Here is a 14,399-nt window from a genome sequence, read left to right as displayed (position 1 = left end):
TATGCGAAACGCACCGTCTCATTTTCCGTTAGTGCGCAAATATCATTTTTCATTTTATATTTTGCCATAAAAAATGATAATAGTAAGTTAAGCAGCTATAATAATTACATAATGATCATGACACCACGTGGCCACCCTGTATGGCGCGTATCGGAAACGAAGCAACAAACGAGAGTGGCTAAGCTGAGAGGGGTCACATACACGCGCGGAAAGATCTCCTCCCTCGCTTTTCCTCCTCTTTTCCTTTAAAAAATAAATAAATGAAACGGGAAAAGCATACTCAGTCCGCAGACCCCTTTTTCTGCAGTTTGCGGTTCCCTCCCTGAACCACATAATTCCCATCACCTTAACCAGGTATAGTTATTCCCCCTCACGTTGATTTCATCCCCCGGACTGCTGCTCAGAGAGTGACTGTGACTGATCTTGGAAATGGCTTCGGCGAGGGTAGATCTGGACGGAAATCCGATAAAGGGGATGACGATATGCATGATCGGTGCTGGAGGCTTCATTGGCTCCCACCTTTGCGAGAAGCTGATGGCTGAGACTCCGCACACCGTGCTGGCCGTCGACGTCTACAACGACAAGATCAAGCACCTTCTCGAGCCCGCTGGCTCCCATCCATGGTCCGATCGCATCCAGTTCCACCGCCTCAACATCAAGCACGACTCCCGCCTCGAAGGCCTCATCAAGATGGCAGATCTGGTCCTCCATTCCGTTCTCTCCCTTCATACACTCTCTCTAGAATCCGATCCCATTTCTTTTGGTATTGTTTCGTTTCGTCTTTCCTGACTTTTATTTTCTTGAAATTTTTGTTCGCATTGTTGCAGACAATTAATCTGGCGGCGATTTGCACTCCGGCAGACTACAACACGCGCCCGCTCGACACGATTTACAGCAATTTCATCGATGCGCTCCCCGTGGTAAGCGTCAGTTGAGATATGGGAATGCTCGTGTTCCCGGCGGGGTTCTCTGCCTTCTTTTCCCGATTCAATTGGAACTGATTATCATTGGTATCGTATTTCTTTTTGGGATATTTGGTCGTTATTGTGGTGGAATTTGATTGAAGGCGATGTGTGTGATTTGACTAGGTTAAGTACTGCTCGGAGAATGGCAAACGTCTCATTCACTTCTCTACTTGTGAGGTGTATGGGAAAACGATTGGGAGCTTTCTTCCTAAAGATAGCCCTCTTCGTCAGGTAAGCCTTCGTTTTCTTTATTTATTTATTGCTCTGAATTTTCTTTTAAACTTAATTGCTTGGTGGCATTTCGAGGATAAAATACAGATCTGTAATTTTCTTGCAAACTTATATATGATAAATTTGTTTAAGTAATTCAGATAGTTTGTCGTTAGCATTGGTTGTGAAGTATAATATGTCGAGGGCATCACATTTGGATGTCTATATTCCAATGTTTATCAAGATTTCAAAAAATCTGTGTAGGAGTCGTCGATTAACGAAATTTTGGACAATGATATTGATATTAGCAATTAAAATGGTTGCCTATGACTCTGTAGAGTTTTGCTGCAGCGGTGGTGGTTGAAGGTCTTTGTCCCTGCATGTCTTGCTATCCATTAAATATATGCTGTAATGAATATTGTTTGTACAAACGCAGGACTATGCTATTGGTATAGAAACCATAGAATTTCTACAGATCTCTTTTACCTAGCTATCTTCTTTACATGATGAATTTCAATTCATTTTCTGTTGAATATTTCACCGTGGTCCTAGTGCCTCTGACTTTTGTGGATTTATACCATTCGCTTTGAATGTGTATTGATCAACGGAGTTGTGCAGAGTAATGTTACATTTTCTCTAGTGTTGCTTTTGTTGTCTTTTTATTGTTGAGAGTTGTTTACTAAAAATTTGAATAAAGGCCATCTTTTGATTTTATGGGTTGTAGAGTAGGAAAAGAAAGGGGTTGGGTGTGGAACAAAGCAGAGCAACTATCACTCAAGTGTTTTTTGTATCTTCCATTAAAAGGGAATTTGGAAAGAGCACCATCAGTCTAGCATTACTCGAATCTGTTGCAAATTGCAATTGCTTGATAGATACACTGGCATTTTTGGTTGGAACAGACTAACATTTCAAAATAAGTACCACACACATATCTTGAACGAATAATCCCCTTTTGCTTCACCTTTTTTTCAGAAAAAATTAATGCATCTAAGAGATTGATGAGAATGTATTGAATTTCTTTGGGTAAGTCATTGTTGTTTCTTATTTAGCTTGTCTGCAATTAGCCAAGTCATTTTCTCCTATCTGCTGTAGGATCCTGAATATTATGTTCTTAAAGAAGATGCCTCCCCATGCATTTTTGGTTCTATTGAGAAACAGAGATGGTCCTATGCATGTGCAAAACAATTGATTGAGAGGCTAATTTATGGTAAGCTATCTTTTCCATTGACCTGGCTGGTTTTTAATTGGTACATGTAATGTGCATTTCTGACTTTTTTTTTTGTCTTATTTATTACAGCCGAGGGTGCTGAGAATGGTATGGAGTTCTCAATTGTGAGACCCTTTAACTGGATTGGACCCAGAATGGATTTCATACCCGGCATTGATGGTCCAAGTGAGGGCGTTCCAAGGGTTTTGGCATGCTTTAGTAATGTATGATAATTTCTGTTGTATTTTGCCACTCTCTCTGTCTCTCTCCCTATTATTTTTTTGTAAGCACGTCCTTCCTGTTACAGAATCTCCTGCGTCATGAGCCACTCAAGCTTGTTGATGGTGGCCAATCCCAGAGAACTTTTGTTTATATAAAGGATGCAATTGAAGCTGTTTTGCTGATGATTGTAAGTGCAATATACTTTATTTTAAAATTTATGTTTGGCATGCAAAAGAGGTAGCTGAGTGGTGTAATCCTTTTTTCTTTCAGGAAAATCCAGCTAGAGCCAATGGCCATATTTTTAATGTGGGCAACCCTAACAATGAAGTTACAGTTAGGCAGCTTGCTGAAATGATGATTCAGGTGAAGGGTTGTTTTTTATGCATATATACGAATTGTGGTCTAATGAAAATGCATTAATGAATTTTTACGCTTTTCTTGGGCGAGATTTTTAAAAGTTGATGTTCGTGCAATATACAGGTCTATTCAAAGGTAAGTGGGGAACCTTCTCTGGAAGTACCTACTGTTGATGTGAGCTCCCAAGAATTTTATGGGGTGGGATATGATGATAGTGATAAGAGAATTCCCGACATGACCATAATCAATAGGCAACTTGGTAATGATTATTTTCTGTTCCTTTTTACTTTTTTATAAAATTCCTTGAGATTTAGGAGCATTGTGATGGAAGTTATGGATTATGATTGTCAGGTTGGAACCCAAAGACATCTCTGTGGGACTTGCTTGAATCAACACTCACTTATCAACATAGGACGTATGCTGAGGCTGTTAAGCAGGCCATTGCAAAACCAGCTGCCAACTAAATCAAAATGGTGTATGGTGGCACTTAAGAAGTGGATCTTGCTTATGTTGCTGCCGATTAGCAGGTGTTACCATTCTTTCGAAGTCCATCTTATAATATATGTTAATGGTTGATTCGCATATGCACTACATTTTTTTTTTGTCTTTCCATTGTCAGTATAGCTGAAGTAGCTCAGGAATGTGTTTTGGATATTTCGAGAAGAACTTAGATTCTGTTATAAATTCTTGTTATACCACTGTAATTGGTCAGTAAAGCTTGGCTACTAGATGTTGGGGTCCGTTGTTAAAGGAAAGCTGGAGAGCTGTGGGTATGCTTATCGTTCCTATAACTTGTCACTCCCAGTCTGTTGTATTATTCTGTTTGACGATCTCCAGCTCATGTTTCTTAATTTATTGTTTATTAATTTCATGCAATTACTTATTTTGGTTGTCTTTTAGTCCAAAATTAATCTCAGTAGTAGCCGTATAACCATGTTTGATGTGCTTATTAATTGAAGTGAAATTACCCTCGGTTGCATATTCTTGATGACGTGCATGAGTGGTGAAGATAGTTTAGGTCGTGAATAGCCCAGCTTTATCAATTCTAATCATTGTAACCCCAAGGGATTGACCCAAGTGCTGAAGACCTTGGTCTTGGGAGTATCACTTCCTTTAAAGTCTAAGGTTCAACACCTCATGGGTGCAAATAATCTTTTGGGGCCATATCTTTTGATGAAAAGCCAATGATTTAATTGGTTCTGTGTAGAGAAACTTTCGAGGGTGAGGTATACGGACCAGGTTTTACTCTACACGGTGGGTTCAAAGGGCCCTACCTTGAAGAGATTCCCTGACATAATAATTAAAAAAAAAAAAATTGCAGCTGGTTCGTGAGAATCTGTTTTTCTTTTCTTTGGGACTATTGAGTTTGGATGGGTAGTCGACTGGAAATCACCTTGACCATACATATTGAGTTTTTGCCAAACAATAGAATATGGGAATTGTAACAATCAATCAGTTTCATCAGATCAAGTAGACGAGATCTCGATTACAATTTTAGAGAACGTGGCCTCATAATGAGTAGTAACCATCAATCAATATATTTTAAAGAAATAATATTTACAGTTTTATAGAGTGTGCAAATCTTGCAAATTCTTTATGAAAAAAGTAGGTAAATTTAAGATCTACATAAAAGAATTATTTAAAAGAAATTCTATATAGAATATTTATACCACACTTCTACCTAATCAATATATAGTTTGTCATTTTTATATTCGTATCTTATTGTTTAAATATGTGTATGTTTAAATAGAATTACAAAAATAACAAATCATGTGTTGATTATGTGGCTGTGTATGGTATAAAGCATTTATTTTTTTATAATAGTTGATGTTATTTTTTATCAAAATTAGTGTGTTATATCCTAGAATTGTATAAAACATTACTAATTTATTTACTCCATTTACGGGAATGGTTGCAGTCTATCACTATCAAAAGCAAAACAACGATTTAAACAAATGTCATTGTGTTCATCACATGGTAGAGATATTGACATATTGTAACACTCCGGTCGGAGGTCCATGGAATTAGCTCATGTCACCTTTCATCATCTCCAATAATACACTTAAATACTACAAAGACTTCATAAAAAGACTTAAAAAGATTCCATAAAATATTAATTTATTTGTTCAACATAAATATATATATATATATATGTTTCTCCACAAGGACACCAAATAAATATCTCAACATAACAAACGAAAATCTCCATAAAGACTAGCAATATCCATGTCTCAAAATAACATAAATTAATAAATCTACTAAAATGGACTCTCCAATAATTATTTGTACTATTCGACACTTATTCCTCTACAATCATCAAATCTTGTTAATACATCATACTCTTGATTTTCAGTTGAACCATCAAAATTATCTGAAAAATACACAGGTTTGGACTGAATGTCATCGGTCCACATATTTTGGGACCGAGACCGACCGGTCCATAATTTGATCCGGTCTGGTTGGTTTTGCCAGTTTGGACCGAATTACTTACAACCTTAAGCTTATATATTCTGTTATTTTTCATTGAAATCAGGTGTCTAAAAAGAAAGTTAACTCAGTAAACATAAAATATATATTAGTATGTAAACATGAGTATTTACAAAATTCAGAATGCAGAACAAAATATTTTTAGTTTCAGAATGTAGAATCATAATATATTATCAAAAATATCAGAGCAAAAATTCAAAAATAGTGTTATTCAAAACCCTTTTGGCATAACAAAATTGAAACATCGTATCTAAACAGAATTTCATGTTTGATCTCTATGGTAAGATTGTGCAAACCCCAACGGCCAACTGAGCAGAGACAAAATATGAAATCTTCCCCTTATCATTCTCAGAACTTCGATTGTGCACACAGGAAAGACTATGTAGAAAATCACTTTAATTTCAAAGTGATTACACCAAAAATATAAAAGTTGATACCAACCAGAACAGAGGCCATAGTTGTACAATCGTGATAAGGTTATAGAAAAGCAGAAATAGAACCATATACATAATCAGAATGTCATGTCACATCTTATCAAAATAAAGTATTGGACAGAATCATATCATCTTCATAATGAAAATAGATTTAGAGCATCTTCACATAATCATGTGTAAATTTTCCTATTTGCTCTTTTTGCACAGTTCAGAAACAATATAAAAAATAGCTCATGTATACACCAGTCATAATAAAAGTATTTTTCTCTTTTATACAAATTTCATGTGTAATGCAGAATAAATAACTAAGATTGTTTCAAATTTCTTTTCATAACAAAACATTCATATTTTTCAAAACCAACCTCAATTCATTTATTTTATGCAAAGTTTAGCATAGGAACCCCACTTACCTCGACCTTTTAACTTCTTTGAATTTTTCTCACGACTGTGCCAAACGAAGATCAATCGTCACCTATAAAATAGACATATAACTTATTAAAATTCTTAATTAAACAGGTATTTTTATATTTAACTCCGAAATACTAAAATAACATACTTTTCCTTAAAAAAATCTAAAATTTCCGTAATTCTAAAATACCATCACTTTCCAATTTCATCGATACCACTTAATTTTTCTGACTAATACTTTTAACTCTAATTTAGTTATAAAATAAAGTTTCTAGACTGACATGAAGTAAAATGAGTCCAACTTAAACATAGTTTCGGAAATAACTAATTTAAGTCCATTAAAACTCAAGTTAAATTTGAATACGCCCGTCTACAACAAAAAGTCCATAAGAGTTTAGCCAATAAAAAATATCACGTCATCTTGCTCGATACACTAGAAAAAATATTCCAACCTTTACAAGATAGCTAAGGGTTTTTAAGGGCAATCTTGTAAAAAGTTTATAACATGTGGGTAAAAGTCAAATACTAGGAACAAGTTCTTGATCAACTACATATACTGAGAGAAAGACCGTGTTATAGACCCACTGAGAGCAACAATGAAGCGGTGACAAGGTGATTGGAGCGGCAGTAGATCACTGTGGGAGGGAGAGAGAGAAAACTGTTATGGCGGGGAGAGAGAGAGAGAGTGTGTGAGAAAGTGATGAGAGAAATGGAGAAGACACTGGGGGGGAGAAAGAAATCGGGCGTCGGCTTACCGGAGTGGCACGTGGGTGACGAAAGGGTGGCTAGTTGGCGTCACTAGACTTCACCATGCCGTGGCTGGTGGCACCTAACAAGGTCGAGAGCTAGAAGATTGGGGCTGCTCTGTTTTGGTGTGGTGAAAACAGAGGCTTTTGCGTGATGACCAATGGTGGCTCCACTTGTGGGAGAAGGTTGGCGGTGAGGTTTAGGCAGGGTGGTTTCGAGTGGTGGACGCACACGGGGTTGGGCTTCCGCGATGGTGAGGACGCGCAACTGGAGTTGGACGGCGGCTTGGTGGTCTGTGGTTTGGTGGTCACGGCCAGGCGGGCCAAGGGTTGGCATTTGGACGCGAAGGAACTGATGGCAGTGGATAATCTACTCCTAGAGCGTGGACTAGAGGGCAATTGGTGCGTGCATGGGCTGCGCTGTGGGGTCTCTAGCCGGCAATGTGGTGGTCAGGGTTCACGATAGCTGAGCAGGGGGCGTGTTAAGGTGGTGGTGTCCTAGTGTTTGGTTAATTGCTTGAAAACTATGTGCGGGCAACCCTAGTTTGGAAAAAAAATGTACATCCTAATTGTACGTGAATATATATATATATATATACAGATTGTTGCCACGAATGCAGTGGGAGGGAGACGTGCATGGCGTGGAGTCTGGACTTGTTCTCACGGGCTTGGGTCTTGGGCGTACGTGATTTGGTCCTTTTCATGAGTTAATGGTCTCGACTCAAACTCTAAAAATAATACAATTTGTTGGATAAATTTTTCGGTTAAATTCTCATTTAGTCCATTAAAAAATTTTAACCTAATTATTAAGTTTATAAAATTTATACTATGTTAAAATAAATTTTAATAAATTTTTGGACCTGTAGACTATTTCAAAATTACTCGTCGAATCTCAAGTGGGCTTTTCAAACCTGTTAATCCAAAAATAAATTTTATAGAAACTGTAATTAGCTTGAGTGCTGGACTTAGTTATTATATATATATATATATATAATTCTTTTCTTTAATGTTTTTTTGTTGCCACGTTTAGAGATATTTAATATTATTCTTTTACAGCAGGATGAAATCTGGATTTAACTCGGATTTGTTTAGGAGCCCGATTACAGACTTATCATAATTTCAAAGAACCAAAGTATAGTGATTGAGTGAAACAAAGCCAAAAACTTAAATATGTTTTAAAACATCCATAAAAACTTGAGATTGAATCGGATGGATAATCCTCTTTATCTAAATAAGCTAACCCTTGGAAAGTCCTCTCATAACATATTTAGTGAATTTAAAAGAGCAACATATTGATGTAAAATGATCTGCATGCTGCAGAGACATGATTTTTTTTTTTTTGCAGTGTAGCTCTCCTACGAAACTCCATGTGCCAACCTCATTGATCTGATTCTAACCTTTTTAATCCAAATAGCTGGAACAGAGACGAATGCATAGGGGATCAGGATGATATTTAAATACATTACCAAAGCATTTTAACATGTCAAATAACAACTAAGGTCTAATTAGAGAGAGAGAGAGAGAGGTTATAAAGAATAGAAAGTTAGAAGCTTAATCAAGTTTTATGTGAATATGAGTTTAGGTATGAATTGTTTTTAATAACCTTTTTATGACTTTGGGTTATACCTACACTCCTTTAATTTCAGGCCTTGAGAGAGCATGGGTATCAGGTCAAACAAGAACCACCGGTTTTTTTTTTTTTTTTCCTCCTCCTCCTCCTCCGCCTCCTCCTCCTCCTCCTCAAAGTGGAGTGAAAACTCAGAATCTGTGAAAATAGATTTTGTTAAATAAAAAAAAATGAAGATATCTCAACCGTCAACCGATATATATATATATATATATATATATATTTGTGAAGGAAATATTATATACCTTATTCTTATCTCGTTATCTTAATGTAATATTACTAATTAACCTTTGAATTTGTTATTTCGAAGTATAAAAATAGATTTAATGGTTGATAGGTAGTACTGCGTTAACATAGTGAATCATAAAAGAATTAGATTAGGTTTGGATAGTAAATTGAGATAAGAGCACTGGACTAGCCAAATGTCAGTTAAGTCTAAATTTTGACTAAATTTTCTCAAAATCAGCTGCTTTAGACTAACCAAATCACTTCAAGTCAAGTTATGAGCTATATAGTAAATAAAAAACCAAAGCCATATTTGGTGAGTTACTATTTACCAATCAAAAGAATATTTTATTAAAAAGTATTCACTTTCTCTTCATTTCTTCTTCACATTAAATAATTTGTTTGGACAGTAAAAATTATATTATTAATTAATATATGAAATGTATTTGTAAGATATAAAAAAATTGTTAAAATATATAATATTATATTATTATTTTGACTTTAGAATGATTAGTCCAACGTGGCTTAACTTCTTCAAACGTAAAGCCAAAACTTCAAATTTTAGTTAAAATTTGAACTTGACAATGACTAGGCCATTGCCAATGCTCTGAGATGAAATTTAAAAATTAAATAAAATATTATTAAAATATTATTTTTGTTTTGAGATTTAAAAAATAGAATTATTTATTGTATTTTGTATAAAAAAAATTTTTAAAAATATAATAATTAGATAAGATGATGTATGAGATTTTTGTATCCAAACCGTCCGCTAATGTTCCTTGGCGTAGTGATGCTTTGCCATTGAAGATGAGATATTGAATCAATCCGAAATTTGGGCTCAACGTGGGTTCCATACGTTAACTCGTAAAATGTATATAAATTAATTTCTGTAGTTATCTTGACTTTGTTAAATTAAATTTAAGCAAAGAGTGACTACCAAAACCGTCGCTTTGGCCGAGTGGTTAAGGCGTGTGCCTGCTAAGTACATGGGGTTTCCCCGCGAGAGTTCGAATCTCTCAGGCGACGAGCTTTTACTAAAAATTCTTTTCTCTCTTTTTTAACGAATTGGAAGGAAGTACCGTCTTCAGCTCCCTCGATGCTTGCGGAAAATCCGTTTTCGGAGTCCGTGAATCATCCGCCAAAGTTGGTCGCTTTGTATAGACGACAACGTCAAGAGCCACGTGTTCAGTCTCCGATGCGTCTGGTCGGAGTTCGTTAAGTTGCTGTCGCCGGTTCTGGAGATGGACGGAATGGTGATTTGAAAGAGGAATTCATAGTTTTGAAGAGTAGTTACGCGGAAGATATTGATGGGGGAGATTTTTTTGGAAATGGTGGTGATGGGAAAGAGGAGGGCGGTGGTGATAGAGAGGAGGAGGAGTTCGGGCCTATATTGAGGCTCGAGGAGATTATGAAGGAGACGGAGGCTCGAGGGGCTGAGCTTCCTCCTGATATGTTGGATGCCGCCAAGACCGTTGGGGATTCGGCTTCGGCAACTGCTTCTTCAGCGGAACCTGGATTTGCAGGTGCGTGTGCAATTGAAACAAAAGTTTGGGAGTTTGATTAAGGCTCTGTTTGGTTGCTGATAAAAATTGGCAGACTGAATGCAGAAAACAAAAAATGTATAATGGAGTGTTTTTTTAATTTTTCCTATTTAAAGCTCAATTGACTCAGCCTCCTAATGATACTCTCCTGATAAGAGATAAACTTTCTAAGGATAGAACTTTTTAGCTGCTCGGCGTTCCATAGATGCTGCAACTCTCGTCCCTCGCTATCTTTGAGTCAGTATGATCTTGGACGGTTGGTAGTGGTTATTATGTAGGGCCCTTCCCACCGTGGACCGAGCTTCCCTTCATCTCCTGTTTCTCTTAGAAACGATCTTTACTTAGAAACGATCTAATATTTGGTTTTTGTTCATTCTTTTGGCATTTCATTTTCCAGGGGTCTTGCTGGCCACTGGGCTTTTTGATTATGTATTTGCTCTAATGCTTCAAACCAAATGCTGGCTGATCCTTCTTTTCTTTTTAAGGTTGGTACTTGGAACAGAGGTTTGCTTTGTGTTTGTCTTTTTGAATCAATGACACAAGTCAGTCGAACTAAATAATCATTGAGAAATGATAGTTGTCGTCGTGGGTGTATAAGTATTGCACAGTCACTTTGAAAAAAATGAATAAATATGAGATCTACATAAAAAAATAATTTTTTAATAATAAATTAAACTCTTTTGTAAAACGATTACACGACGCTTACGCACTTCACGGGTGAATGTATGGTTACTAGTGTTGACTTCAGCTTGAACGAGTCGATATTACAGGGCTTGTTTTGAGTGGCCTTTTTTTTGTTTTAAAAAAGAGCCAGTAGAACTCGATAATCATTACTTGGATTAATCCACATTAAAACATTAGCCAGTCAGTTGGGTCTGGTTCCCTTTTAGTGGCGTCTGCATACCAGTGGTTAATTGGTTTGTCAGTGTGTGCTTCAGCTTGATCAGAACATATCATAGGAGTTGTTACCAAGTTTCTTATTCTACTGTAATAGAAAATCTTATGGTTAATTTGGTGGTATGCAGATAGTCATAGATTCCTGTTGTGCAACCTTTGCAGAGGTTCAGAAAAGAGGCAATGATTTTTGGTCAGAGTTTATGTTGTATACTGAGGATCTTTTAGTTGGTATGGTTGTGGACGTTGCTTTGGTTGGTTTGTTCCCACTTTATGTTCATTTTGGGTAGCCATCCCCATCGAAAAGTTTATTTGGGCACATACAACATGCTTGTGCTGCTCTTTCCTAGCTGGTTGTGTTGCAGCTTACTGGCATTGTGAAGTTTTTCATTTTGTTTGTAGGATCCATCTAAGTTAAATTCTGCAGTTATCATTCTGGACTTGCATGTTATGTATGGTTACTTTTGTACTTTGCCATATACTCCTTGCTGCCTAGTGCTAGAAAATTTCTATACTAGATCGGTGGACGTTTAGATATAAAGTGCAACTATCTGGGTTTTTCTTTCTAGATGAAAGGTGTGGTGCAAAAGATTTGGATGATTGACAGCTGGAGAATTTCTTAAAAGGAAGGAATGGTGGTAGTGTGGCTGAAAAAGAACTTGCAGGTACCCCCATCCCAGGTAGACTTGGTGAGCTAAAGTGTGGAGTTTATGGGAGAGATACGATTACTAAATAGAAAGCTACTACAGTATAGTCTAAAGTTTGTGACATGAGAATACTCGTGAAAAAAAAGAATTATGTGACATAAGACTGAGCTTTTTTATTTATTTATTATTTTTTTATGTCGAAACCTCTCTAAGACAGGACTCTTTAGACTCACTCTTGCAAAATAAATCTCAATCCTGTGCACCGCATCTTCAAAAATTTCTCTATACGGAACTGGTTCAATCGCTGACTTTTACCAGGGAGTATGGTCTCAAAAGATTGTTTGTATTCATGAGATGTTGAACATTGGACTTTGAAGGGAGTGATACTCCAAGACCCAAGCTTTCACCACTTGAGCCCACTCTTGTAAAATAAATCCTAGTCCTGTACGCCGCACTCTCAAAAGTTTTTCTATACGGAACTGGTTAAATTATTGACTTTTTATTAAGGAGTATGGTTCTAAAAGATTACTTGCACTCATGAGATGTTGAACCTTGAATTTTGAAGGGAGTGATACTCCAAGACCAAAACTTTCACCACTTGAGCCAACCCCTTAGCGCTTAAGACTGAGCTCTCTTTGATTGGGCCTTTTCTTCTCACTCCTAATGTTTTACGTTATTATTTCAAATTACATCCTAAATTGACTAGACTGTCTCTCTCTATCTCAAGCCAAAAAAAGAGACGACGAGAAATAATCTGTGACTTAAATTGGCCCGAGAGCATTAATATCTAATTCTTTTAGATTATATAAACAAAAACTAGTTTCAAATTTGTTTACTTTCCGTTTTGACTTTTATTTATTTGTCATGGGGGTTATACTGAAAAAAAAAAATAAAAAGACAAAGACAAAGACAAAGAAAGACAATGTACACATACACGTACTTAAGGACGTGACTTGTTCATATTTGGGGATGTATAGCGGACCTAGTCAAATACCTTCTGGTATCTTGTATTTTCTTTACACTTTCAAACTATAATAATCTATGGTAGAAATTAGAAAAGTAGTATTTATTAAAAAAAAAAAAAGAAATTACAAAAGCGAATATCATAGAGCTTCCTTTGTTGACATAATTTTCCAAGATAAAAGTCTCATCCATACAGTTTGTCTGGCAACATGACATGTTGCTCCATGAATTTTTATATCCTATGTTCCATTAAGGTACTTGGTTTAAATCCTTAGGGTTTGGCTCAAGGTGATAAAGGCCTTGGGCTTAAGATATGCTTCTCTTACGTCTAAGGTTCAAATCTCATTATTTGTAAACAATCTTTAGGGATCATTGGATTGAAAGATTTTCTCCTTGAATTATTCGATATGCACTTGTGGAAAGCTCTTTACCAAGGGCCTGTGTACTCCAGGATTAGTTAGGACATTGTTCTGGACACCTGGTACTAAAAAAAAATATCTGATTTAAGTAGTCCACGATATTTTATTTTTATATAAGTTCATAATATTACAATGAATATTTGTAGGCTGTTATCTCACTATCCTTTACCTACATTTTGTGAATGTCTCGGTTTCAAACCCACCTTAATTTTTATTTTTATTTTTATTTTTTATTTTTTATTTTATCAGGAGTATAAAGAAATCAGAAGAGCACATACCCGTGCCTCCTCTTGTGCAACGTGCTGTTTTTTGGGGTACGTCTTTCCCTTTTTTCCTCATATTCCAATATTTTGTATCATAACTTTGCAATAGCATGGTCAAGTACCTGACAACTTTTTTCACTAGTCTATGTGCTCTTGTGAATGGCTTTCTATTTTAGTTTCTCCTCGTATTCCAATACAACCCAAAGTTGCTTTTTTTGGGTTGAACAATATCTCTTGATAAGATGTTGACTATGAATAATTTGAGAAAGAGTGAATTTATTGTTATAAATTGGCGTTATACTTGTAAGAAAAAAGTGGTGACTTAGATGATTATTTAATTTTTAATTTTTTTTCCTTTACTAAATGTGTGGTATATGGATGATAAGTAGAAAAATTCAATTAGTTCAGCATGAATAAAACAAATATATATATATATATATATAGTGTGTAAAATAATGAATAGCAAAATTTTATGACATATACACATGACATATACATCTATTAAAAGAGGGTGATAGATCATGCTCCTCTCTCTCTCTGTTTTGGCCATCTTTGCCATGCTCTTTTTTTTTTAAACCTTTTTCGGTTTTAATATGATCTTACCAATGGAATCTCATGCTACAAATATATAAAAGTGAAAATTCTTTTGGAAGTCTACCTAATATATAAAAAAAACAAAAAAAAAACATTTAGATGTTTATTTTTTAAAAATAATTTTAATAGATTTTATAATAATAAGTAGGGTGGTTACGTAGTAAGGAAATAAGTGTTAGCAATGTCAGCT

At 35.8% G+C, this 14,399-nt stretch overlaps 1 protein-coding gene and 1 non-coding gene across 2 annotated transcripts; both read left to right on the top strand.

The window, feature by feature from the left end:
• The first annotated feature begins 242 nt into the window (after window positions 1–242).
• LOC121241162 (UDP-D-apiose/UDP-D-xylose synthase 2-like) lies at window positions 243–3,844 on the top strand. Its single transcript, XM_041138814.1, has 9 exons — window positions 243–702; window positions 828–920; window positions 1,089–1,196; window positions 2,268–2,382; window positions 2,473–2,606; window positions 2,690–2,791; window positions 2,875–2,967; window positions 3,085–3,220; window positions 3,313–3,844. The coding sequence occupies exons 1-9, from the start codon at window positions 430–432 to the stop codon at window positions 3,423–3,425; spliced, it is 1,167 nt and encodes a 388-aa protein (XP_040994748.1). The 5' UTR covers window positions 243–429; the 3' UTR covers window positions 3,426–3,844.
• A 5,988-nt stretch (window positions 3,845–9,832) lies between these two features.
• Window positions 9,833–9,914, top strand: TRNAS-GCU. Its single transcript has one exon. It is a non-coding gene; the product is annotated as a tRNA-Ser (tRNA).
• The last annotated feature ends 4,485 nt before the right edge of the window (window positions 9,915–14,399 follow it).

Source organism: Juglans microcarpa x Juglans regia, chromosome 7S (assembly GCF_004785595.1).
Source record: "Juglans microcarpa x Juglans regia isolate MS1-56 chromosome 7S, Jm3101_v1.0, whole genome shotgun sequence".
NCBI lineage: Eukaryota > Viridiplantae > Streptophyta > Magnoliopsida > Fagales > Juglandaceae > Juglans > Juglans microcarpa x Juglans regia.
This window is presented reverse-complemented; position numbering and strand designations above follow the sequence as displayed.